The sequence below is a fragment of the Giraffa tippelskirchi genome, chromosome 9, assembly GCF_054371585.1.
Source record: "Giraffa tippelskirchi isolate mGirTip1 chromosome 9, T2T-mGirTip1v1.2.pri, whole genome shotgun sequence".
Lineage (NCBI taxonomy): Eukaryota > Metazoa > Chordata > Mammalia > Artiodactyla > Giraffidae > Giraffa > Giraffa tippelskirchi.
In genome coordinates, this window is record NC_137283.1 from 22,307,323 (window position 1) to 22,334,575 (window position 27,253).

General features: G+C 44.2%; 2 protein-coding genes across 2 annotated transcripts in view; one reads left to right on the plus strand and one right to left on the minus strand.

Annotated features, from left to right (window-relative positions):
- The window catches only part of IL5RA (interleukin 5 receptor subunit alpha), a 40,908-nt gene extending 23,580 nt beyond the window's left edge, over window positions 1-17,328 (plus strand). The window contains exons 10-12 of the mRNA XM_081528704.1: window positions 9,286-9,382; window positions 10,976-11,060; window positions 15,471-17,328. Coding sequence (XP_081384830.1) covers window positions 9,286-9,382; window positions 10,976-11,060; window positions 15,471-15,557 — 269 coding nt within the window. The 3' untranslated portion in view covers window positions 15,558-17,328. The remainder of the gene's footprint in view (window positions 1-9,285; window positions 9,383-10,975; window positions 11,061-15,470) is intronic.
- Window positions 1-22,762, minus strand: part of TRNT1 (tRNA nucleotidyl transferase 1) — an 89,235-nt gene extending 66,473 nt beyond the window's left edge. The window contains exon 1 of the mRNA XM_081528207.1: window positions 22,676-22,762. The gene's annotated coding sequence lies outside the window, so the exon portion shown is untranslated. The remainder of the gene's footprint in view (window positions 1-22,675) is intronic.
- Window positions 22,763-27,253: the final 4,491 nt, after the last annotated feature.

Here is a 27,253-nt window from a genome sequence, read left to right on the forward strand (position 1 = left end):
AATTTAATCAATGCAGGCTCTCCATCGCCATCAAGATGATTAATAAACTAATAGGAAGCCCAGGCTCCTCTGGGACATTTCACACGGCTCTTCCTTACCCAGCGAGGATGCAGCAATAATTATGCTCTGCTTGCAGCCCACCAGGCAGTGTTCCCGCTCCATTCATTTCCTCCAGACATCCTTCCTCCTCTCCTACCTTGTCTTATAAATGGTACTCTGGAGCCCTCCTCTTCCATTTTCACGCCAAGCCCCAACTTAAATACCACCTCCCTGTTAGACATTATTAAGTCTACCTCCCTTATTTGAGGGAAATGGGAGACCCAGAGATATTCAATAATTCAGTAGTTATCAAACAGCCGAGAAGTGGTTATTAATGGATAATTTTCTCAAATAGGTGACATATGAGTCAATTAGTAAATTGCAATAAATTCGATTGATCTGTTAACCCACAAGAGCCCAAGGATCTTGATCAAGAGAGAGACACCAGATGAATACATTTTGATTGAGGAAAAGGGAGGATGGAGGAGTCGGGACTGCTGTCCAGCTCGGCTGGCAAGGTCGCTGCACAGTCAAGAGGCACAGGGCCCAGTGGTCAGGGGTCCGCCAGCCTCTGTGCACTCTCCATCTGCCTTGAAACTCTGTCCTCCCATGCTGGGATTTCCAGGGCATGGGATATGTTTTATTTATTCCTCAGATGGAAGAAGCAGTTTCATTTTATCTGCCCTCATTATCAGCTGCCCTTCCTCAACTGGCTTCTCTGCCTTATCTGAAGAGCTAACTTCCCACTTTTCACACTTCTTTCTTAACTTCCGGATTGTTCTGTTCCTTTATTATCTCTGCCATCTCCTGTTTACCAAAACCCTGTGTCTCCTGAGGGGTTCCTGGTCTGAGTGAAGGTTTTCCTTTTCTAAAGTCCATCATCTTCTCCCTCCCTTCCCAAAGCTCAAAGGTCATGCATGAAACAAGCAATAATGAAAACAGTTTGCTACAGTAATGCCTTTACCATGGAAAAGTGGTACGTGCATCCACCCAACCATGTCACCGGTCAGGCTCAGTGGATCTGAGTCCTGCACATCAGTGATGGGACTTTCCCACAGTCACAGGCGTTGCCTCTGAAACGAACAACTGGGCCCTTGATGAAATCAGTATCTAAAAGCCAGGATCTATCAGACGAAGGTTCCAAGTACCAATTAAAATGTAGTTAAAAATAAAAATCTTGCTTTAGGCCTGAGATGTGTAGCATTTACACCCTGGTGAGTAGGGGCAAGTCCACTGCACTTCTCAGATGGCTCAGCTGTGCAGTCAAGGTAAACACGGATGGCAGCTGTCTTTCGGGGCATCTTCTACAACAAGACCTATTACTCATAGGACTGTAAGGACTTCATGAAAATAGCCGGAAGCAGAAAATCAGGGAGGGAAGTAAGATTTGGTGGTGGTGGTGGGGTAATGGAAGCAAGGCTCTTACAGGGAAACTCTAGTGCCTTTTTCCTTGAACTTGACGTTCATGGGCTGTGAATGAGTGAGGAAACTGGGCACAGTGGCCCCAGGGCACATGAAATCAAAAGTTGGAGGGTCCGTGTCCCCTCCCAGGCCCTCCAATTCACCTCCTTCACTTTACACTTTGCTGGCTCCACCCTCAGCACTCAGAAAAAACTATGACACAGTCTGTCTGTCAGTCTGTCTTTAAATCCTCACACTGTGCTGGAAAAGGGAGAGAAACAGGCAGGAGAAAGGTGAAGGGGAGACACTTGTCGAGGGCTCAGATTCACTTTCCACAGGAAATGAATTTTGCAAATTCCAAAGCTTTCATGAAGAAATGGTGGGCTTCTGGGTCAACAGTGACAAAAACTGATAGAAGAATAAAAAGTTGACCCAATAACATGAAAAACCCATCTAGCTTCCCTGAGGGTGATATGCTGCTGCCGCTAAGTCGCTTCAGTCGTGTCCGATTCTGTGCGACCCCATAGACGGCAGCCCACCAGGCTCCGCCGTCCCTGGGATTCTCCAGGCAAGAACACTGGAGTGGGTTGCCATTTCCTTCTCCAAGGGTGAAGAGGGTGATATAACTTGTGGCAGTTTCGGGTTTTCTTTGCGAAGGGGGGATTTGGGGTTGGTAAATGTGGTGGCTGATGTGGGCCACTGCTTCCTGTCACCCAGGCTCCTGTGGTTTCCAGGCCGACAGCCCCACTGTTTGCTTGTCCCCAGTGGGGGGACAGGACAATTCAGCCCTGTGGCCTGAAGGAGGGCCAGCAGGGAGCTTTCTCATTGTCCCCAGATGCCAGGAGCAGGGAGTTCCCACTGAGCTTTCAAGTCCAGCCCCCATCAGCTGGACTTGCCCCCACCAGCCTTCTGTGCATGACCTTTGTCTAATGATGCGCCTGCCAGCTATTAGAAGGAAGATGGGGCCCTGCTCTTGGGGCAGGACTGTGTCTGGCACGTTCACTTATTTTATCTTATGTAGCTTCACAAACACGGGATTTTCCTAATTTAGAGGTGAGAAGAGAGATGCAGAGGAGTTAAGGAATTGGCCCAAGTGAGAGCTAGGAAGTGATGGACAAGGACCTGGAATGCAGCCACAGGACTGGGTCCATGCCCTGCTTTTTTTGTGATGCTGGTCACAGTGCCAGCACAGGAGATGGAGGCGGGTGGGGGTGGGGGGGTGGGGTGGCATGGAGGCTAGTGGCAGTAAAAAGGTCACCCTGTCAGCTCGTGAGCTGGTCAGCCTCCATGCAGACCAAGCAATGGGGACATTTTCATGGACCTCTTCAGGCTCCTCTAGTCTAAATACCTCCTATGAGCTGCCCACGGTGTTCATTTTCACACAGACCTTCCGGAGGGTGAGAGCCATCATGCCTGATGCCCTCTCCTACTCTCCAGTATCCTGAATATTCAGTGTTTTCTTTCCCTTCAGGCCTGAGCTTATGACTCAATCTTTTGAGGATTCTGACAGGACTTGATTTTTAGTCTGGCTTTGACGATTTAGGGAAATGATCTTGGTGCCTTACTGCTGAACACGATGTATTCAATCATAATCACAGTTATAAGAACTAAGATTCATTGAGCAGCTACTGTGAACTAGCACTGTGATGATCACTTTACAGGAATCAACTCGGTCAGTTCTTATCCCTATTGAACAAAGCAGGTGATGGATGCTCCCGAGGGCTCCCTGCTCAGGGACATCTCTTGTTGCAAGTGGGGGAACCCAGATGAAAGTGCTTCAGCCCTGTTTCTTAAGTCTCTGTGAGGACAACTCTCAGTTGCTTAAGCAGGTGGACAGAACAAGCCCAGCAAACCCCTTACAGGGAAGAAAATTCTGGGTTGCCTGGGGCCCTAGAAGACACACAGCCCTGGGTGCTATGTGGAAAAGTCTGCAAAGAAGAAGAAGATGGCAAAGAGGAGTTTTCCACTCAGCTTCACCAAGTCCTGCTAGAGATGAACACAGACCAACAGTCTGGCAGCAATCCCTCTAGGGAATCCTGAATGCATACAAGTATCCACTCACAAACACGCACACACACACACACGCACACATACTCCAAAGCATCTCCATGTCCTTTCCATATTCTGGGTCACTGAGCCCCATTTCCGCAGATGAACGTAGTACAAGTTTTCTGCATTTTGCTCTGGGTCCTGCACTATCTACATTCTGTCCACCAAGGCTGGTTTGGTTCCCTCTTTCAGTCTCCCTAAACCAGGTGAAGCTCAAAATCCACTTGACAGCTGTCTCGGAAAGCTCATCCACCTAAAAGGCATGCTTATGACTTCTGCTTGCATTGTGAGCCTGTGACCCCTCTTGGGGGCCCCTTCACAAACGATGCCAGTCTCCCCCTCCAACGAGGGGCAGGCACAGGAGGCTTCGTACACTAACAAACCTGCATCCTCTCAGTTATCCAGCCCTGTCTGTGTCCTGAGAACTCCTCCCAGTGCCAGCTGGCTTAACAGACAAAGAATATGGCTGCTTCGCTGGAAGAGCCCCATCAATCTACTAATTAGTCTTTTCCCTTGGAACCTATGGTTGAGACTGAAATCAGATTCAAAATCAATATGGGACCCCTGAAAGTCATGCTCATACGAAGAGCTTAAAGGTGGAACAGGCCTCCAAATCAAACTGACTGTGTAAGAGTTATCAGTGTGAACCATAAAGATCATAGAATTCAAGAACAAGTGGGGCTATAGCACCAGCAGGGGGAAGATCTGACAAAGCTCTGAGAGCAGCCAGAGGCAGACCTGGGACCTGTGGGTCCAGGGTCTGGGTCTCTTCAACCACCATCCTATCTATCCTCCTCTCTCCCTTTCCCACCATACACTTCCAGATCATACAACATGAGCAGAAATTTCTTTAGCTCCTTTATTCTCAAGGCTGAATGGCTGAGATGTCAGAAACTAAAGACGCCAAGGTCACCAGAAACCAGACAGCTTGAGCTCCCAGATGCTCCAAGTTGTCAATATTGGGAGAACATCCTAGAATAAGGTGCAGAGCCTAAACTGCTTCTCCTCCTGAGCAGGACAGGTTTTGCGACTTCCTCTTTGTAAAGCTCACCTCTGCATAACCAAACAGTGCTCATCAATTTCTTGAAAAGAAACATTTGTGGCTTCCGTTTCAATGGCACGACAGTCATTCCTGAGTCAGAGAAAAGATTCAAGTTACCTGGAAATACTTGTTCTTCAGAAAATTTCCAATGTCAGAGACCCCAAATTCAAATGAATGATATACCGAGGGGCCTCTGAACTTTTACAGAAGTAAAATTCTTCTTCATTTTGACCCGAAGGATATATACTGTGAGTAATGTTCCCCTACTCAACTTTCAGCAAAGTCAGAGTAGGTGCTGTCTTTAATTTATTTAGTCACATAACTGACTCTCAACTTCATTTTTGCATGAAGAAATCATGTAACATTAGATAATCCCCAGGCAATTTTCCTTTAGTAGTGAATATGTGAACACTTTTTCCTGCCTTAAATTTATCTGCCAGTTTAGGTTTTCTTTGAAGAAAAGGTAACCTCAGCTCTGCTCTCTGGGTTAGTTCTGTCCTCAGGTGATGGTAAGGGAGTGACTCTAAAGCAAAGCTGGGGCACTGCAGAAGCCAGGAGGGGAGAAATGACTCAAGTGCCACCTCTTCCAGGCAGGAACCCTGACTGCTTCTCACCTTGCAGGCATCACCAACTTTTTTTGATCAAAAGAAATAAAATCAGTTGTCTCTCTAAATTTTGCTAATTCATAGAGCATTTTCACTTATCAATTCGAGTACTGAAGTGAACAGCAAGAGAGTAGTTTAACTGAAAAGATTTGTGTAACCGCATTCACGAGTAAACGGCACTCTTATCGGGACCTGACACACTGCTTGCAGTGAATTGCACAATTTGAGATACCAATGGGACCCAGTGTGCCACCCTGATAATATTTACAACACTGCTCATTCTTCCTGCAGGACTCAAGTTTCACCTGTCTAACCCACTGAAAACAGGAAGAAGTTTGCTCCTGACATAACCCTTGCTAAATTTATATCCCATGTGGACGAGTGTGGAATGTGTGAATGTGCTTGTTAGGGGACTTGTATAACGGCTCACCGTGTGGAACGGTGAGCTTCAGAAATGGGGCAGTGAGGCAGGCAGGGTCCCTTATTCATGAAATCAGAGTGGGAAATAAAGTGAGACACTATTTGATTTGGTGGTATTCTAGTTCATCCCAGTTGCTCTTTATATTAGCCATGTGCAGTAAAAACTAGGATTAACAGGACACTCAGTGACAACCCAGAGAACTGAATCCTAATCCTAAAACCACTGAGTGTCTGTGTATTTGGGAAAACAAAAAGTTTGTCTTTCTGAGCCTCTGTTTTTCATCATTTTACAAACTGTTGCTACTGCCTGTTTGTAAAACAGCTGTAAACACGTGAAACGTCTTTTTACATGCCATGGTCAGAGTGAATCACTTAAAGTGATTCGGACCTGATTAAAGCCTAGGGCGGAGAAGGCACTGGCGACCCACTCCAGTACTCTTGCAAAGCCTAAGGACAGCGTTGCACATGGAGAGATGTTTAGGATGTGTTCTGTGAAGCGCCTGCCCACGCAGTGTATTTTGGGTCTGGGGGGCGGGGTCCCTGCTCTGTGGTTAAGAGCACAGCTGCTCGGCATGTCCTGGCTTCTCCCCCGGCTCCCCGACTCCACTGCAGCTCCTCCATCCATCAGATGTGGACAGCAGTGCCCACCCTGAAGCGCTGCTTTGAGAATTCAACTGAGATTACACAGGAAGCCCTTTGCAGAGTGTCTGGTACCTAAAGAGTGAATGTAAAATATGTATAGAAAATAACCTATTGGTGACAGCCGGTTATTGCTGACTTTTCTTTTTTGTTCTTTTTTACTACTTTCACCAATGAAAATATACTGAAATTAATTATGTGAGAGATCAGGATACACAAAATGATGGTGCCCTGGACTGAGTCAGGGTACTAGAAAATGTGCTGGATTGAGAGCGTTCTTAAGGGTCCTATTTCAACTCCCTTGTTTTTACAGATGAGGAAGCCGAGGCCCGGAATGGCCACCTTCACAAGACTAGGCAAAGGCACAGACAAAAGCAAGCACATGTAAACCCATGGCTGATTCATGTCAATGTATGGCAAAAACTATTACAATATTGTAAAGTAATTAGCCCCCAACTAAAATAAATAAATTTATTAAAAAAAAAAAAAAACATTAAAAAAAAAAAAAAAAAAGCAAGCCTCTCTCACAAGTATGGTTGGTTGTGATGCACTGATGTAAACTGACCAGTGAGGAAAGGAGGCGGGGGTCTATAGTGAATGAGGACAATCAAAGTAACTTCCAAGGATTCCAGTTTGGGAACTTGGAAGAGAGAAGACCAAAATCAAGAGGTCATGAGGGAAGTTGCTTTGACGCGAAGAAGGGTGTGAGTTTAGTTTTGAATCTTGTCAGCTTTGAGGCACATCCCAGTGGGTTCCACCTATGGGCAATCTCAGATCCAGACTAAGAGATGGGCAGGAATAAAGAGTAGGAGAGGATGCCATAGAATTAAAAGATGAAGTTGTGCTCAACAAACTTTTCAAAGTTCAAAGAATAGATCACAGTGGAAAAATACCAAGAGATCAAGGTTGAGCTGAGAGGGCCAGATGAAATTAAGAAGGAGGGAAGGAAATTATATTGAAGCAGAGGAAGATTTGGGTAGAGGATTCAGTGGCTTGGTTTCCAGGTGGGCATAACCATCAAGTCTGAAATTCAGAGGAAGGTCAGGGAAGATAAAGTTGCAAAAAGAAACCAATCATCCTTTGGCTTCAACCAGGAGGAAGTCAGCTGGGATTTTAAAAAGTGGTTTCTGAGATGGGAAAATGAAGCTGCCTGAATTTCTTATTCAACAAATGAGTCTAGGAAATAAAGCAAGATGGTATTTGATGATCACTGAGAGAGATGGCAGAGCAAAGTAATGGCTTATTCAAGATAAAGGGTTCTATGAATATTTGAAAGCAGAAGGGGAAAGATGGAGGAGAGATTAAAGCTGTTGGGAGGTAGAGGATCAACCCCAAGTAAGAGTTCTCAGGAAGCAAAAATAAAAAAAAAAAGTGCAAGAGATCAAGGCAACAGTGGAATCATGACCATTAAATCCTTAAGACATCTCTTCATCCTGACACCTTGAAAGATTTGAGTTTTATGTATTTTGGGTTTTTCCCCAAGTCTTAACATATTTACAAGGACTTGAAAATTGCACTTACATTTACTCCTCATTTTATAAAAGCCAACTGTTAATGGCCAACTGAGGATTAGGACCTCCTGGTGAGGTGTGCCTGTCTCATCCCTGTATTTAGAGCTGCTGTCACTTAATTATCTGTGTCTTTATTTACTTAGCGTTCTTCCCTCAACTGCAAGAAGTCTCAAATGGGTTTTTTTTAACTCTGTCTCCCGGCAAGGTGTATAGAGTCCAATACACAATGCTGCTGCTGCTAAGTCACTTCAATCGTGTCCGACTCTGTGCGACCCCATAGATGGCAGCCCACCCGGCTCCTCCGTCCCTGGGATTCTCCAGGCAAGAACACTGGAGTGGGCTCCTATTTCCTTCTCCAACGCATGCATGCATGCTAAGTCGCTTCAGTTGTGTCCGACTCTGTGCGACCCTATCGACAGCAGCCCACCAGGCTCCTCTGTCCACAGGATTCTCTAGGCAAGAACACAGGAGTGGGTTGCCATTTCCTTCTCCCCAATACACAATAGGAACTCAATAAATATTGACTAGATGGGTGAATAAAGGAATAAACAAACAGAAAGGACAGTATATTCGAGGGATAACTCAATACTTTCATCTTCTCTAAAAATGAATAAGGAAGTTTAGTAAGCAGATTATTCCCTAAACACCATTTGGTTTTTCTTGAGTGCATTTCCAGTACCTTATAAAAAAAAAAACAAAAAAAAAATCACACACACCCCAGAGCTATCATTAAAGCCCATAGAAGGATCTACCCCCTGAATGTAGATTAGAAGGAAATTTAACTTGAGTTGGATGGCATTTACTTTCTGTACTGAATCAGGGCAGTTAGCATCTACGTCCCTATCTGTGGAATGGACATGATTCTAAGATCTGCTTTGAGGACAATTAAGATGGTAAATTCTAAGACTATAAATGTTGGGAAAGACTGAGGACTAGGGGGTGGCAGAGGATAAGATGGTTAGATAACATCACTGGCTCAATGGACATAAACATGAGCAAACTCTGGGAGACAGTGGAGGACAGGGAAGCCTGGTGCGCTCAGTCCATGGGGTCACAGAGAGTCGGACACAACTTGGCAACTGAACAACAAGATTGTAAAGTACTTTCAACCGAGTTTGATACCTTTGTTATTACCTACAAGTATTACTCCATACTGTACTTCCTCTAAAAGTCCAACTTTGTAAGATATTTTGATTGCAACGCAAGTAGGTTACCGAGTAGGCTTACATTTTTATAGCTTTTCCATCTAAAATCCTTACTACTCACCCAAAGCTCTGAACTCCAAGATCCAGGTGGAATATTATCTAGAATATATTCCATAAATATCTGTTCAGTGATTAAATAATGTTTTAAGATTAAAAATGGCCTCATTGCCATTGTTTCATTTCACTCTCATATCAGCTCTGTGAGATGGATGTCGCCCTGCACCCCATTTTACAGATAAGGAATCTAAGACTCGGGAAAGTTAAGCATCACTCAGCACCTGCAACTCAGACCCAAGCCTCGTGATGCCCTACTGTAGTCATTTCTATTACCTATTGCTAATTCTAGTTATGATTTTTCTTTCTTTTTTCATTAGGGAAGGATGATCTGAAGCCCTGGACAGAGTGGTTCTTTATTGCAGTTATGGTGACCATCTGTTTCATCTTGTTAATTTTCTCACTCATCTGCAGAATGTAGGTATTTTTTTTTATTTTGGGTGCTTTCACTGGGATCTGAATATTGAATTACATTCTTGCCAGGCATTCACTGGATGGAGGGCTCTTGTTAATAGGTGGAATCTGCAGTATTTTTGTGTCTTCCTGGACAGCCTTTCCAAGATGCTGCTAAGTCACTTCAGTTGTGTCCAACTCTGTGTGACTCCACAGACGTCAGCCCACCAGGCTCCCCCATCCCTGGGATTCTCCAGGCAAGAACACTGGAGTGGGTTGCCATTTCCCTCTCCAATGCATGAAAGGGAAAAGTGAAGCTGCTCAGTCGTGTCCGACTCTTAGTGACCCCATGGACTGCAGCCTACCAGGCTCCTCCCATGGGATTTTCCAGGCAAGAGTACTCGAGTGGGTTGCCGCTGCCTTCTACCCTTTTCAAAATGAGTGTGGACTAAATAAAAAACTGGGAAAAATCAGGTGATTTATAGAAAGTAAACAGAGCTCAATACAGCCTCAGTCACTGGGTGTCCCCTTCTTGAATTTGCCGACAGTCTGCCACTTTCCGTGCAGGTTTTACATTTGTGTTCTTTTGCTTCCTTGACTGTCTTCTCAGTCCTTGGTTGCTTCTGTTGAGCCCCCAGGGCATGTCTGTTACATCTCAGGGAGAGGAAGGCAGCCCACTGGATGCTGAAGTCACCACAGTGCCTCCTGTGTTATGATCCCCAATTATGAGGTATCGACTCCTAGCCTGGCCCTTCTGTTATCTGCCCCAGAGTAGCTGATCGTTCCCAGATTCTACAGTATCATGCAGATTCGGCCACCAATCCTAGAGCCTGCCAAAGCCCCCGTAGGAACTCCTCAACCCTTCTGGTGTCCAGGAAGGTCAAGTGCCACTTAGGAGGCTGCAGAATGTGTTCTATCTTAGCTTTTTCATGGTTTAGAAAATGACTTTTAGGGGACTTCCCTGGAGGTCCAGTGGTTAAGACTTTGCCTTCCCGTGCAGGGGGTTGGGTCTGATTCCTGATGAGTGAGCTAAGATCCCACATGCCTCATAGTCAGAAAACTGAAACAGTTTTTTTTTTTTTTTTAAGAAGCAGCAATACTGTAACAAGTTAAAGACTTAAAAAATGGTCCACATTAAAAAAAAAAAAAAAAAAAAACCTTAAAAAAGAAAATGACTTATCTTACACAGCTTCAATATTATAAATGTTATATAAGATGGCATCTATACCCGGGTGGGGGGTGGTGGTGGCAGTTCAGAAAAGAAAAAAAAGTAGACCGCGAGCCAACACCTAGGAGGAAGGGCACATCAGCAACATAGGTGACCTGGAACCCCACACATTTGATGTCCATCATTGTCAGAAATCAGGTCTGATAACACCAACATGAAGCAGTTGCCATTCTGTCTTTCTTGGATCAGAAGTCACATCAAAGCCTTGCAGTACCCCTGATCTTCAACTACTATTACTAAGTAGGTACTTGCAAGTCTTTGTCAATGAAGATTTTGAATTTACAAATTGGCAGGTTTAGGGATTAACCAGGTCAATGTTTAGAGTAGCTAGTAAAGCACAAGAAATGCTGTTTTTGCTCATCTATCACCCTCCTTTACTCTGTTTTCAGATGCCACTTATGGACCAAGTTGTTTCCACCTGTTCCAGTGCCAAAAAGTAATATTAACGATTTCTTTGTAACCATCAACAATGAGGTAATATTGAAGGTTCTCTAATATCATATCTGCCCCGGGACCAATGGGTCCTGTCACTGGGTCACTTGTTTTCCATGTTACAAGAAAGGGCTTTTACCCAGGAGGCCAGACGTCTTCATATTGCTTTAGTCACTCTGCTCTTTGGCTGAGTGTTTTAACACATGTTCATTACAGTCTCTGAATATTGCAAAGGTCCTACTCAATTATGAGGGTCCTCACCAGTCAGAAAACCTGAATTTTTATTTTCTATCAGCCATCTTTTAAGTGACCTTGGGCAATTCCTTCAACCCCATGAGATTTGACTTCCTTTTCTGTACAGTAACAGGCATAGATGCGTCCAATGACCTGTTTAACTCTGAGGTTTTAAGAATTCATGTTTTTGCCCCTGAGTACTCCTAAGTTTTTCAGAGGAATTTTTCCTAGTTTCTAAATACCAAGAACCATAGAGCAAACAAATGATTTCCCCAAATATGGTTTTGTAGGTGCCATTATGCACTCAGAGCACTTAGGTGTAACCACTCACTCACTCATCAACATGTGTTCAATTGTTCTAGCATCAAGTGGGAGAAGTAATCCTTTCTCTAGTGAATTGCCTTGGTGTCTTTGCTGAAAATAAGCTGTCCATGCATATGTGTGTCTATTTCTCGATTACTGTCTGTCTGTATGCCATTACAACACTGTCTTGAAACTGAAACTTTATTGTAAACATGGAGACCAGGTAGTTTAAAACCTCCAAACATGACTGTTCAAAGTTGTTTTGGTTATTCCAAGTCCTTTTTATTTTCATATGGTATGGCAACACACTCCAGTATTCTTGCCCGGAGAATCCAATGGACAAAGGAGCCTGGCAGGCTACAATCCATGGGGTCACACAGAGTCGGACACGAATGAAGTGACTTAGCACAAACTTCAGAGACAGTTTATCAATTTTAACAAAAAAGGCGCTGGGATCCTGATCAGGTGATTTTGGAGAGAAGGAACATCTTACCAGTAATGAGTCTTTCAATCTGTAAAGGCAACATCTCACCTTATTTATTTAGATTTTCTTTAATTTCTGTCACCAAGGTCTTGGGCTGTTCAGTGTATTGATACTCAGTTGCTTGTCAAATCTGTCCTTAAACTGAATGGATATTTACATTAGGGGCCAGGGGACTTTCTAATAAAGAGCCAGATAGTATACGTTTAAGGGCCAAATGTTTATCATGTAGTCATCATACGGTGAAAGCAACCACAGACAATATACAAATAGCTCTGGGCAATAAACCTTTATTTACAAAAGCAGGCAATGAGCCAGACTCAGTCCATGGGCTGCAGACTGCAGACCCTCAACAAGGAGTTTTCTTAACAAATTTAGTTTTCTCTTTGATAAAGTGATTCATGGTTGGAAAAGTCAACTGGTGACTAGTTGTTGGGGAAGATGAGTCGATCAGACACTCACCAAAATGGATCACTGCAGGAAGCAGTGACCTTCAGAGTTAGCAGTTTGCTGGGGTGATTGAGCCAATGATAGTTACTGGCCCAGCGAAGTAGAGGGTCAAGGCTGGCCCAAGACCCATGCCTGCGCTCAGCTCCACCCCTGTGGTCTCCTTTACCAGGGGACCCTCTGGCTTGCTCTCGTTAACCCACAGTTTTCTGGAAGGTGAGTGTGGCCCCCCGGGAAAGTTGTTTTGCTTCATGTGAATTCATGCTGTGGATCCCTTCTGACTCTGGCACACTCATGCCTGGAAAGCACCTGTGGTTTAAGCAGCAGACTCAAGTTGTTTGTCCTGGGCTCTTAATGGCACATATTAATGCTGGTATCTCATTTCCCTTCAGGACACCCAAAATTTCCTTGCATATTCTGAGGCTGATAAAAGAAACAGGCTTAACAGTTTACTGTGTAAGTTTGCAGTTTGTTGTTAATTAAAATCAAGTCATGTATGCAAAAAGAAGAACTCCAGGTAGACAGGCTGGTTTCAGAATAAGCAAAGGATTCATGATAAGCAAAGGATTCACGCCAGAGCCCGTGACTGCCGGGCTGCTCCTCTGGACAACACGCTCTCCTCTCACATTTGGGGAGGGGGGTGGTGGAGAGAGAGAGAGAGAGTGTGTGTGTGTATGTGTGTGTACACGCGCGTCACTAAGTCATATCCGACTCTTTGTGACCCCATGGACTGCAGCCCACCGGGCTCCCTTTTCCAGGCAAGAATACTGGAGTGGGTGGCCATTCCCTCCTCCATATTGCAGTGGGTCAGGTGAGAAACAGATCTGTGCGTAGGGGTGCGGGGAGAGGAAGGGGCCGGGTTGGGGGGAGGAGCAGGGAGAATTGGGAAAGTGAAGTGTCACCTTCAGCTGTCAGTTCTACCTCCCATGCCCTCCACCTGGGAGAGCGAGTGACTCAGTACAGAGCTGACCATGGCTGGGCCCCAGGCAGCAGCGTCCCAGCCTTGACCTCCCAAAGCATAGCCTGTCTGATCCCCTTTGGGGTCTCCACTACACTGACGATGACGGGGCCCTTTAGACCTACTGACAACCCACCAGGAAGCCTTCCGCTGATGGGAAAGGAAACCCTCTGCTTTTCATCACCGCTGGCTCCTCTGAACTTGATGCTGGCACCCGGAGTCCTGGGAGTCAGAGGGTGGCTACCATCCCAGAGAGGCCATTACACACATTTTTGCTTGTCCAGGCCTGAGTCAGAAATTATTTTTTTACGCTCAAGAGACTCAAGGAAGGAGAGGGAGAGAGAAAGGAGGGGGATGAGCTGGCTGAACAATAAAAAAGGCTCACTTAAAGACAAACAAACAAACAAAAAAACCTCTCATTCTAAGCCTTCCATTTGTTACAGACTGGTTCCCAGCCATTCTTCATTTCCACACTGGGAATGAGAGACTGAGTAGATCACAAACCACTCAAAGTGCGTAAGGCGGAGCCTGGCTGCTTGGCCCATCTGCATATTCAGTGCCTCACAGGCGTCCAGGGCAGAGCCGTGCTAAGTCGTTTCAGTTGTGTTCGACTCTTTGGGACCCTATGGATCACAGCCCACCAGGCTCCTTTGCCAGTGCCGAGTAGGTATTAAAAACATGCTGAATGACTTCTCCATTGTTGGTGGGACTTGTAGGTTGGTACAGACACTGTCCAAAGAAGTATGGAGGTTCCTTAGAAAACTAAACATAGAATTACCACATGATCTAGCAATCTCACTCCTGGGCAGCATATATCCAGACCAAAACTCTTAATCCAAAGCGATGCATGCCGCCCTATGTTCACAGCAGCACGATTCACAACAGCCAGGACATGGGAGCAACCTAAATGCCCATCGACAGACGAATAGATAAGGAAGATGCGGGACATACATACAATGGAGTACTAGCCAGCCATAAAAAAGAACGAAATAATGCCATTTGCAGCAACATGGATGAAACCAGAGATTAACATACTGAGTGAAGTAAAAAACAGAGAAATCTCATATGATATTACTTACACAAGGAATCTAGAATATGGCACATATAAACCTATCTACAAGACAGAAACAGTCTCATATACATAGAGAAGAGACTTTAGGGAGAGGGAGGAGATGAGGGAGATGGATGGGCTGGGAGACTGGTGTTGGTAGATACAAATGGTTACATTTAGAATGGATAAACAAGACCCTAACATACAGCACAGGGAACTATATTCAATATCCTATGATAAGCATAATGGGAAACAATATATAAAACAACATACATATTTGTATAACTAAGTCACTTTGCTGTGAAGCAGAAATTAGCACTACATTGTAAATCAAATATACTTCAATTAAAAATATGAAAAAATATACTGAATGAGTAAAGGAGGTGGAGGAATACGATCTCTTACAGGAGATTTATTTTTGGTCACAAATTTTATAATTAATATTAGCATTATTTATAATAGCCAAAATAGGACACAATACCCAAATTTAGGGGAAGACTATAATAAACTGTGGATAGTGTAAGATGAAGCTATTCAAAATGATACAGCCAAAAAACATACAATCATGCTTCAGCATCTGCAGGGGGAATGGTTCCAGGAGATTCTGTGGGTACCAATGTCCGCAGGTGCTAGAGTCCCTTATATAAAACAGTGAAACCCATGGATACAAAGGACTGGCTGTAAGTAACTTAAAATATGATATGATGTTGCACAAAAAGCAATCAACTTATAAAGCTCTTCATGTAACTGTCAAGATAAGTCAACAACTAGAGAAAAGGGCTGAAGAGACAGTGGACTGTGCTTGGGAGGTAAGTTTATGGGTGTTTTTTGGTCTTCTTCCTACTTCATTTTCTGTATTTTCTTCAGTGAACATTTACTATTTTTATGAGCAAAATGACTTGAAACCAACTGTAAAGAAATTCAAAGAATGGAAAAGTTCTCTAGAAAACATTTAAGGAAGGATGATTTGTTTTGCAGAAAACTGGTTCCAGTGAAACAGAAATTGAAGTCATAAGTTATGTGGAAGAGGCTGGATTTGAGACCTTGGAAGACTCCGTGTTTTGACTGTCCCTGGAACATTCTCAAAAACAGCTCATGCTCACGAGCCTCAGTGATGACAATGTGAAAGGCTGCTTCCTGCCTGGCTAAGAGCAGTTTGGAGTTTACAGGACACTCAATTTAGCTGGAAGATGATGCAACCAGACAAATCCCTGACAAGTGCGGATGCCTCATCACAATCTCCTAACACACACTGGGCGACTGATTCGTCCATCCTGCCAGGTCTGATCTCTGCACGGGCAGCACCTCCTCATACTCCAGTCGCCTGATCTGCATTACTCACCTCACACATTTTTGTGCAAGAGAGACCGTTATTAAGGCTAACGTCAGTTATGTTTACTCTGGTAGTCAGCCACCAATAGTAACAATCAACTAAAATCTCAGGAAGAAAGCATTTTGTACCATTCTGGAATGAACATTGAAGTTGGATTCAAGACTGTCTTTCCTACTGCAAGTGGGAGCCATGGTGCTTTTATTCTGAGTTCAGGAATACTTTTTTTCAAGTAATGTGGGGGTGTGGGGGTGTGGGTGTGGGTGTGTGTAGTGGAGGGAGACAGAGAGAGGGGAGAGAGGAGGGAGGGAGAGAGGTACAAACAAGTTAGCATCACTGCAGACAAATTAATTTCAAACCATAAGGAGCTAAAGAATCACTCTATACCCAATGAGGGGACAAGATTTTATTTGAAGATTATATTCTCAAAGGCAGCTTGATATTTCAGGAATACACTGAGAAAGGCACTGGGTGGAACTGTGTTGGAAGAGGATCACTCTATCAAGAATGACTTTTCTGAAGGGATGTCTGCTCGCCAAGACTTCAGAGCAACTTGCTGGGCATCTGGTCAGGAAGGGCTGGATCAACCCCAGCGTCAGAGGTTTGGAATGGGTCCTACACAATCCTCATCAAACATCCCAACCTAGACAGGAATCCCTCCTCTGACACCCTCATGTGCTGCTGGTGGTTTAGTCACTCAGTTGTGTCAGACTCCTTGCGATCCCATGGACTGTAGCCTGCCAGGCTCCTCTGTCCATGGGATTTTCCAGGCAAGAATACTGGAGTGGGTTGCCACTTTCTTCTCCAGGGGATCTTCCCGGGTCTCCTGCACTGCAGGCAGATTCTTTACCACTGAGACACCAGGGAAGCTTGACATCTTCCTGTATTGTTTGTAACTAGATCCTGGGCAGAGCAGGGGTAGGAGGGCAGCTGGAAATTGAAGAGACCCAACAGTGCTGACTGTACAGGGCCCTGGAGCAGGAAGCTTAGGACTGAGAAAGGTCACAGTGCTCAGAACGGCCTCTGCCAGGGCCCACTCTACATACTTCTCATACTTGATTTAACCAGTCAGCTCGATCTAAGAATGGGGAAGGCTGACTACCAAATCCTTCCAGGGGCTGTTTTCCTGATAAACATCCACTGCATCTAGCAGGAAACTGGGTCCAGGAAAACAGGCATAGGGATCTGGCAGCTGTCAGTTACTGCCTACTTTCAAGTGTTAGGGAACAAATGTGCCCCACTTCCCATTCATATGTTAAAACTCTACAGCCCACTGCAACTGCATTTGGGGGTGGGGCTTTGGGGGAAGATGCAGCTGAAATGCTCAGGAATGGGATTAGTGCTCTACAAAGAGACCCCAAAGAATTTCTCTCCCATGTGATGATATGAGAAGTTGGCATTCTGCAGCCAGGAAGAAGACTCTCACCAGAACCCCAGCATGCTGACACAATGATCTGGGACTTCCAGTCTCCAAAACTGTGATAAATAAATTTCTGTTGTTTATAAGCCCCCTAGACTGTGTGCTTTGTTATGGCAGCCAGGTGTCAGGAGCTACACCAGATGCTATGCACACATCTCTCTAACCCTGAGAAGCCCACGTGGTCAGTATTATTGCTTCTGTTTTACAGATGCAATCACTGAGGCTCAGAGAGCATGTTAGGAAATGGCAGATCTGAAAGACAGAGTGCCTGAAGAACTATGGACAGAGGTCCATGACAATGTACAGGAGGCAGTGATCAAGACCATCTCCAAGAAAAAGAAATGCAAAAAAGCAAAATGGTTGTCCAAAGAGGCCTTACAAATAGCTGGGAAAGAAAGAGAAACTAAAGGCAAAGGAGAAAAGGAAAGATACACCCATTTGAATGCAGAGTTCCAAAGAATATCAAGGAGAGATAAGAAAGCCTTCCTCAGTGATCAGTGCAAAGAAAGAGAGGAAAACAATAGAATGGGAAAGACTAGAGATCTCTTCAAGAAAATCAGAGATACCAAGGGAACATTCCATGCAAATATGGGCATAATAAAGGACAGAAACGGTATGGACTTAACAGAAGCAGAAGATACGAAGAAGAGGTGGCAAGAATACACAGAAGAACTGTACAAAAAAGATCTTCCTGACCCAGATAAAGATGATGGTGTGATCACTCACTCAGAGCCAGACATCCTGGAATGTGAAGTCAACTGGGCCTTAGGAAGCATCACTACGAACAAAGCTAGTGGAGGTGATGGAATTCCCATTGAGCTACTTCAAATCCTAAAAGATGATGCTGTGAAAGTGCTGCACTCAACATGCCAGCAAATTTGAAAAACTCAGCAGTGGCCACAGGACTGACTGGAAAAGGTCAGTTTTCATTCTAATCCCAAAGAAAGGCAATGCCAAAGAATGTTCAAACTACCACACAATTGCACTCATCTCATACACTAGCAAAGTAATGCTCAAAATTCTCCAAGCCAGGCTTCAACAGTATGTGAACCATGAACTTCCAGATGTTCAAGCTGGATTTAGAAAAGGCAGAGAGGTACCAGAGATCAAACTGCCAACATCCATTTGATCATCGAAAAAGCAAGAGTTGCAGAAAAACATCCACTTCTGTTTTATTGACTATGCCAAAGCCTTTGACTGTGTGGATCACGATAAACTGGAAAATTCTGAAAGAGATGGGCGTACCAGACCACCTGACCTGCCTCTTGAGAAACCTGTATGCAGGTCAGGAAGCAACAGTTACAACTGGACATGAAACAACAGACTGGTTCCAAATCGGGAAAGGAGTTAAGTCAAGGCTGTATATTGTCACCCTGCTTATTTAACTTATATGCAGAGTACATCATGTGAAATGCCAGGTTGGATGAAGCACAAGGTGGAATCAAGACTGTCAGGAGAAATATCAATAACTTCAGATATGCAGATGACACCACACTTATGGCAGAAAGCGAAGAAGAACTAAAGAGCCTCTTGATGAAGGTGAAAGAGGAGAGTGAAAAAGCTGGCTTGAAACTCAACATTCAGAAAACTAAGATCATGGCCTCTGGTCCCATCACTTCATGGCAAATAGATGGGGAAACAATGGAAACAGTGACAGACTTAATTATTTTGGGCTCCAAATCACTGCAGATGGTGACTGCAGTCATGAAATTAAAAGATGCCTGTTTCTTGGAAGAAAAGCTATGACCAACCTAGACAGCATACTAAAAAGCAAAGACATTACTTTGCCAATAAAGGTCAGTCTAGTCAAAGCTATGGTTTTTCCAGTAGTCATGTATGGATGTGCGAGTTGGACCATAAAGAAAACTGAGCACCGAAGAATTGATGCTTTTGAACTGTGGTGATGGAGAAGCCTCTTGAGAGTCCCTTGGACAGCAAGGAGATCCAACCACTGGGAACCCTGGTGTGCTGCAGTCCATGGTCACAAAGAGTCAGACACGACTGACTGAACTGAACTGAGGGGTTGACCACAAGCCCAGGTGACCCAAATAAGGCAGAGGGGATGGTCAGGAAACAAGCTAAAGCCTGGATGGGACCAGGACGGCATTAACTTTGGAGAAGCTGCAAAGATGGGCAAAGTATTTGATCATTCTGATTGATCTAGAATCTCTGTGAATGGTGTTCAGGAACCTGTACTATTCTCATGCTGCTGCTGCTGCTAAGTCACTTCAGTCGTGTCCAACTCTGTGTGACCCTATAGACGGCAGCCCACCAGGCTCCCCCGTCCCTGGGATTCTCCAGACAAGAACACTGGAGTGGGTTGCCATTTCCTTCTCCAATGCAGGAAAGTGAAAAATGAAAGTGAATTCGCTCAGTCATGTCCGACTCTTTGTGACCCCATGTACTGCAGTCTACCAGGCAGGCTCCTCCGTCCATGGGATTTTCCAGGCAAGAGTACTGGAGTGTGTTGCCATTGCCTTCTCCGATTCTTATGTTAGGCACTCTCAAACGAGCACATCAGAATCACCTAGAGGGATTATTAAAGTGAATCAGAGTTTGTGATTGAGCAGTTGTGGGCGGCATCTGAGAATCTGTGTTTTTCCTAAGTTCTCAGGTGATGCCAATGTTGGTTTCTCAGTCCCAGTTTGAGAACAATCGCCCTGGGTGATTCTGATGAATATCAGTATTTGACATCCCCCCCCCCCCAAATAACAAAATAACAATGAAGAAATGAAGAACATCCCTGGTGGTACAGTGGCTGAGACTCCGAGTTCCCAATGCAGGGGATACTGGCACCCAGAGTGGTAAAAATGAACACATACACCTGAAATGAAAACCAACAGCTGAGGGAGTAGAAAAGGCTGGGGCGGGGTGTGGGGGGACCAAAACTACCCCCTTTTCAACTGATTTCTTGATGTCTGATCTCTTTCAAGGAGGGGTGTGTGTGTGTGCTGGAAACCTAGGACTGTGAAAACTGTCTCTGCCTAAGAGGCTAGATGAGAAGAGAGCCACCCCGAGTGTGGCTAGTCCTCTGTTTGGAGAGAGGGTCTCAGCTCCTCTTTTAGAGTGACTGACAGTGGTCCCTAAGCTTTTTGGCACCAGAGACTGGTTTTGTGGAAGAACAATTTTTCCACAGATGGGGGCTGGGGATGGGGAGGGATGGTTTTAGGATGATTCAAGTGCATAACATTTATTGTGCACTTTATTTCTATGATTATTTCATCAGCACCACCTCAGCTCATTAGGCATTAGATCCCAGAGGATGCAAACCCCTGCTGTAGGATGTACCATCCAGGATGATGGGACTCATATGAAATGCATTTTTTATCTGCAGTGTCTGGGACAGTCCCTGACTTTTAGAAGGGATAAGTGTTTACTGGATCCTCTTAAACCTTCTTGCCACCCTGGCACAGATCCTTGCAGATAGCTGGAACTAAATAATATTTGGCAGAGATCATCAAGGCCTAAAATAAAAGCATGGAAAAGAGACAGATGTATAATATGAACCTGATCGGAAATAACCAGGAGACCTGTGTGTGTCTGGCCACCTGGCTGATGCTGCCTGGGTCTCTCTCTGCTGATGCTGTGGCTATGGTGTAATGTGTGAGTTGCCACAGAAAGGACTTGGCTTTTGAGTGGTGTGTTCTGTTTTCACTACCATGTCATGGCAAATCACAGTGTGAGCACTTCACAGTAAACACCCTCATCAGCAAGTGGATTAGCTGTGGGCACTCATCTCTTTCCGTCAATTGCCAGGAGGGTGGACAGCTACCTTCCTCCCAAGAGCCTTTACAGTCACAGGCTCAGAACAAACAGTGGTTCTGCGTGACTGCCTTTCCAATACGGATTTTAGCCCCATCTCTTCAGTATTTGGGATGCGCTGGGGAGACTGGAGGGGGAAGGGCAATTTGCCAGCAGCTCAGCAACCTGGGCCTTATTGAAATGCCTCAAGGCTTGATGCTGTTGATGCAGCCTGGGGAGGAACTCTGTGTGGGCAGAGAACATCCTGATTAAAAATCCAAACGTTTTCACAGGGAGGCCTGTATGTGTCAGGACCATCTGTTGGTGGAATTAATAAACCTTAGGTGCTAATTTGTTAAGGAAAAAAGTAGATATGTGGAAGTGAGAACAGAAAACTGAAAACAGTCTTTGATGGCATGAGGGAAGATGGAAAACCTGATTAGACTTCATGTCAGCCCAAGGGTCTCCACCTGTGCAGGTATTCCTGCTTTCACCGACGACAAACCAAGTTCCAGAGCACAAACTTTTCGAAAACCATTCCCTTTTAAAGACTGACCCTGGTCTCTCCCGCCAGTATCCCTCTTTTTAAGGCAACAGGTGTGAATGTAAATGCGGTTCAGAACGAGAAACCTTTAAAACAATTGATAGTGAACTGTCCGTCTGCAAACTGAACATGAGCACATTTCATTTCCACCCCCAAATCTTGGCATTCTGTGTCCTCACTCTTGTCTGCATTGTCTCTGAGCTAGGACCAAGGCAGCAGCCTCTCAATATCCTGGCCTCCAATATTGCCCTTCTTTGAAACATCTAAGCAAAAGCGCATCTGCAGAGCTCAGCCCCTGTCCAAAACGCTTAAGTAATTCCAGCACCTTCAAGTTCAAGCTTCCTTTAAAACAAAGCCCCCTCTGACTTGGTTCCTCCGTCATCTCTCCACCCACATCCCCAGGGAGCACCCCTCTATCACAAGCACCATGTCCCTCAAATACCTCCGAGCGTCCGCCAAAGCTTTCTCCGAAAGAAAAGCCTTTTCCATCCCCAACCTCCCCTCCCCCATCTTGTTGACAGTTTATTTTCTAAGTTCCGGCTCTTTGCCACCAGGAAGTCTCTGTTCCCCAGGTACCTTCTGTTGGATGCTACTTTTATCACTTATATTATTTAAACTTCTCCTGTCTCGTTTAAAGTCGAAACATGCCGAGGTTGAGCACATGGCTCTGTTTGTCACCGTGTGCTTAACAGCAGGGTAGGAACTGGGAAAACTCAGACAATGAAAAAAGAGAGGTAGTTTCTTAAGCGTAAGCCGGAAGAGAAAACTATAGTCACCTCAGACGAAACGAACCAAACTCGAAGCACCAGACTCACTTTATTAAAGCTGCGTGGGAACGGGAGAAATTAAATCACCTCTCGATTTTAATAAACAAGTAATAAGAGGCCCTCCCTAGCGGTCCAGTGGTTAAGAGTCAGCCAGCCAATGCAAGCAACACAGGTTCCATTCCTGCTTCGGGAATATTCCACATGCCTTGGAGTAACTACTGAGCCGGGGCACGAGGGTCCGAGCCCCACAACCAGAGAAGCCACTGCAACGAGAGGCCCGCTCGCCACAACTACAGAAAGTGCCCTCAGCAACAGAGACCCAGGGAAGCCAAAAATAAATAAAAACAATCTAAGGGACGGAAAAACAGAATAGGAACTCACAGTTGGCGTCACTCTCCCCTCAGGAACGACTGCCGCAACCTCGTGGGCTAACCTTCACCTGGGCGGCCGGAGCCTCTGCTGAGAATCGAGCTTCCGGGAGCTGGGACCACCCCTTCCGCTCACGTGACCCACGTGCCTTATCTTAACGTTCTAATAGCCTCTTTTCCCCATAAAGGTGTGTTATCAGTTTTGTTTCATTTATTAAACTAAAAACCCAAGATTTACCCCTGCCAGGTGATAAAAATGAATGAATGCATCAGCCTGGGGGAAAACTGTGGGAAATAAATCGACACTTAAGTCACTGATGTCACAGTTCAGAGGTCCGCCAGATTCTGAAAGAGCTGGATCCTTAAACCTTTTCAGCTGTGAGAGCCATCAGCTCCAGTTCCTTGGACACACACATACTATCCTCGGTTAAGGGGTCAGGGACTTCAACAAACCAACAGAACTTTAAACAGCAAAGCTTGTGCTTCCACCCTTGGTGACATCACTCTTCAAAGAATTGATCACGCTTAGCAAGACCCTGGAATTTTGCACTAGGAATGAATTACCTCAATAAGCAGATGACTTACCCGCATAAGCTTGCCAGATATAGCAAGGAAAAAGAAGAGGCCCAGTTAACTTTGAATTTCCAATAAATGTTGCAAAAACAACTCTGAGACACTGGAAGCCAAATAAAACAAACAAGCAAGGAGACCATTTGTAGTTGAAGAAATCCAAGAAGTGGAGGGAGACCACCGTCGAGCAGAAAACTCACCATACCTGAGCTGCATGCTCTCTCCCTGCAGAAACCCTACGCTGCCGCTGAAGCTTTCTCCAACGGAAACGCCTTTTCAATTTTTCCCCCATCTTGTTGACAATTTATTTTCTAAGCCTTGGCTCTTGCCACCAGGAAGTACATGTTGCCCAGTTACTTTCTGTTGGATGCTACTTTTATCACTTATTATATTATTTAAACTTTTCCTGTCTCATTTAAAATTAAAACTCTGAGGTCGAGAACACAACCCTGTTTGTTTACCACTATGTTCTTAACAGCAGGGCAGGAACTGATTGAACTTAGACAGTGAAAAAGAAAGGCAGTTTCTTAAGCGTAAGCCAGAACAGAAAACTATATTCATCTCAGAACAAATGAACCAAATTGAACCCTGCCAGTGCCCAGGTCACCTTTCAACAACCTGTGTACAACTTCCTAGGAAGCTCACTACCCTTCTTGTTGGGAAGCAGTATCTGTATCTATCTAGCTATCTGGCTATCTACCTGTCAACCTATTGGTATAAATATCTAAGGGTTTAGAATAAGGCTTGGAGTCATAAGAGACCAGCATCTGAATTCCTGGCCTCTCCAGTCAGCTGTGTGACCTGGAACAAACCTATGAACCTCTCAGCCTTGGTCCCTCCTGTACCAAATAGGAATAATACATGGTAACTGCAGATTTGCAGAGACCGGCACGTGCTTAAAGCATTATTGTTGTCAGCTATTATAATTACCAATGCATTTCTCTGTGGTATTGGACAAAACACTGTGACTGGTCCCCTGGCTTCCCCACCCAGTCTAACTCCACAAACGAGGAGGTTTTACACCAGCCTCAGAGTGTCTCTATCTCCTTCATCCTGTGGCCCTTGTGGGGTCTCTCTTCCTGACTCCCTGCCGCTCCTCTGTGCCTAGAACAGGGCCTGGTACATAGGGGGCACAGGTTCCTCTGAATGGCTATCCTGGGCCTGGTTGGAATAAAGAACCCCTCCACCTCTCAACCTCAACCTCAGACAGACATCTCCCCTCCCACCTCACCACTGTCTTCTCACCGACTCAGTGTCCTGACTGCCTTTTGGTTGAATTTAGCAGACCAGTTTCTTACCCTCTCTTGTCTTTCCTCTGAGTAAATCCTTATTTCTAGGTTTTGAAATGCACTGAATTAAGAGTTCTAAATTCTTTTGTTTTTTATTATCACTTTTTGGCCATTCTGCATGGCATGTGGGCTCTTAGCTCTCCGACAAGGAAATGAACCAGTGCCCCCTGCACTGAAAGCACAAAATCTTAACCACTGGACCACCAGAGAAGTCCTGAGAGTACTAGATTCTTGTCCCAACTTTCTAACTGTCTGTGTTACCATGGACTTATCATATCACCTCTTTCCCTCCATTACATAAGTGCAAAGGGATAAAACCTGCATATCCTGCTTCTTAGTGTGAAGAGCACTTTGAAAATTATTTTTAAAAATTCAAATTCAAGTCATTACACTTTGTTAGTTAAAATCCCAAGATATATACATTTCCTGGAATGGTTTGTGTGATTCCTAACAATTGGTAAGAATATATAGCAAAAGTCCAACTTTCAGAGATTGGGGAATAAAAGGATAGTAGCTGATTTTGTCTAAATTGTGAGCTCCGTTGAGTGTTGTAGTCTACACTTGGGTTGTGGAATTGGAACATTTAATCTGCATGGCCCACTTGGCATGAGGGGAAAGGGGGCTCCTTTTGGAATGAGCATCCTGACTACAGGTGGTGATCAGCAGGGCAGAGCCTGGCAAAGTCACTCCAAATGCTGCCCTAGGTTCTTCACCTTCCAGCTTCGTCAGGGTCAGAGATGGGGGTGAGCAGGTGGGGTTAAAGGCCTGGCACTTTGTGACAGCAATCAAGAATCACAGCCAAACTTTAAGCCTGAGATATGCTCTGGTGATTTAAATACCACATAGTATGTACTGTATAGCACAGGGAACTCTACTCAATGCTCTGTAGTAACCTAAATGGGAAAGTTCCCCAAGAGTGGGAATATATGTATACATATGGCTGATTCACTTTGCTGTACAGTACAAGCTAATATAACACTGTAAAGCAACTATACTCCAATAAAAATTAATTAAAAAAAAGATACTTAGAATATAAACCTATAGACGTCGCATGCAGTCTCATGAGTCCCTATTTTGATCAATAATATGCTTGGGGGTTTCTGAAGTCACTTTTGTATGTATGATCTGCTGACAATAAAACTAAAAGCTGAAAATGGTTCAAGAAAAAGTAATACCATGTAATGAACTGATACATATGTGTGAGTACTCATGATGTGCTGGAATCAGAGAAATAAGAGGTCAATGCCAGAGAGGGAAATTGAGGGAGGACTTATGGAGAACTTGGTATCCGACTGAGGACCCTACTGCCTGACTTATTTTATTAACATAATTACACGGTTTTATTTTATTAACTGTATTATTAAAATTATTAAATATTAATATTTATACTAAGAATTTAAAATATTTAAGAAAAAAGTGATAATGGATATCTCAGGTGAGTTCAACACTCATTTTGGTTATGGAATGCACTCACATCCTTTGTCCGTTTTTTGATGACCATCTCAAGTGACTTTGGAAAAAGAACAATGACTTATTTACAGAACAATTTGCTAATGTTGGGAGAGCTGTGATTGTAGAACTTTACAAATGTTATCTTGTAAAATAAGTGGCAATTGTCTGAATGCATCCCTGGCAATCAGACTCCAGAATTCATATTCTTAGACACTGTACTAGGCTGCCTAGGTAAGGCCCCGGTGTCTGTCATTTTGTCGCAGAACACTTTGGGGGTAGATCCAGAGATTGACTATAAGTATTTGATTTTAAAAGGCTTTTTCCCGAAATCATTATGGTTGGCCAGAGAATTCTTCTGATTGTCATAAAGGAAAATATAGCCAACTCTTAAACTACAATGAGATACTACCTCACACCAGTCAAAATGACCATCATCAAAAAGTCTACAAACAATAAATGCTAGAGAGGGTGTGGAGAAAAGGGAACCCTCCTAAACTGTTGTTGGGAATATAAACTGGTACAACTACTATGGAGAACAGCATGGAGGTTCCTTAAAAAAACTAAAAATAGAGCTACCACATGATCTAGCAATCCCGCTCCTGAGCATATACCTGGAAAAAACCATTGCTGGAAAGGACACATACACCCCAATGTTCATCACAGCGCTGTGTACAATAGCCAAGACATGGAAACAACTTAACATTAACAGAGGACTGGATAAAGAAGGTGTGGTATATATATACACAATGGAATCTTATTCATCCATTAAAAAGAATGATATAATGCCATTTGCAGCAACATGGATATACCTGGAGATTATTATACTAAGGGAAGTAAGTCAGAGAAAGTCAAATATCTTACGATATTGCTTACATGTGGAATGTAGAAAAATGATACAAATGAACTTATTTACAAAATAGAAGCACTCACAGACTTAGAGAAGCAACTTATGGCTACCAGGGGGAAAGTGTGGGGGTGGGGGGAGGGATAGACTGAGTTTGGGATTGACATACATATACTGATATATTTAAAATAGATAACTGACAAGGACCTACTGTTTAGCACAGGGAACTCAGCTCAATGTTCTGTAGTAACCTAAATGGACAAAAAATTTGAAAAAGAACAGATAATTGGATGGATGTAACTGAATCACTTTGCTATACACCTGTAGCTAACACATTGTTAATCAACTATACTCCAATATAAAATGAAAATTAAAAGAGGAAATATATCCAATTCTTGATTATCTATGTTAATGGAGGTGAACAGCAGCACTGATA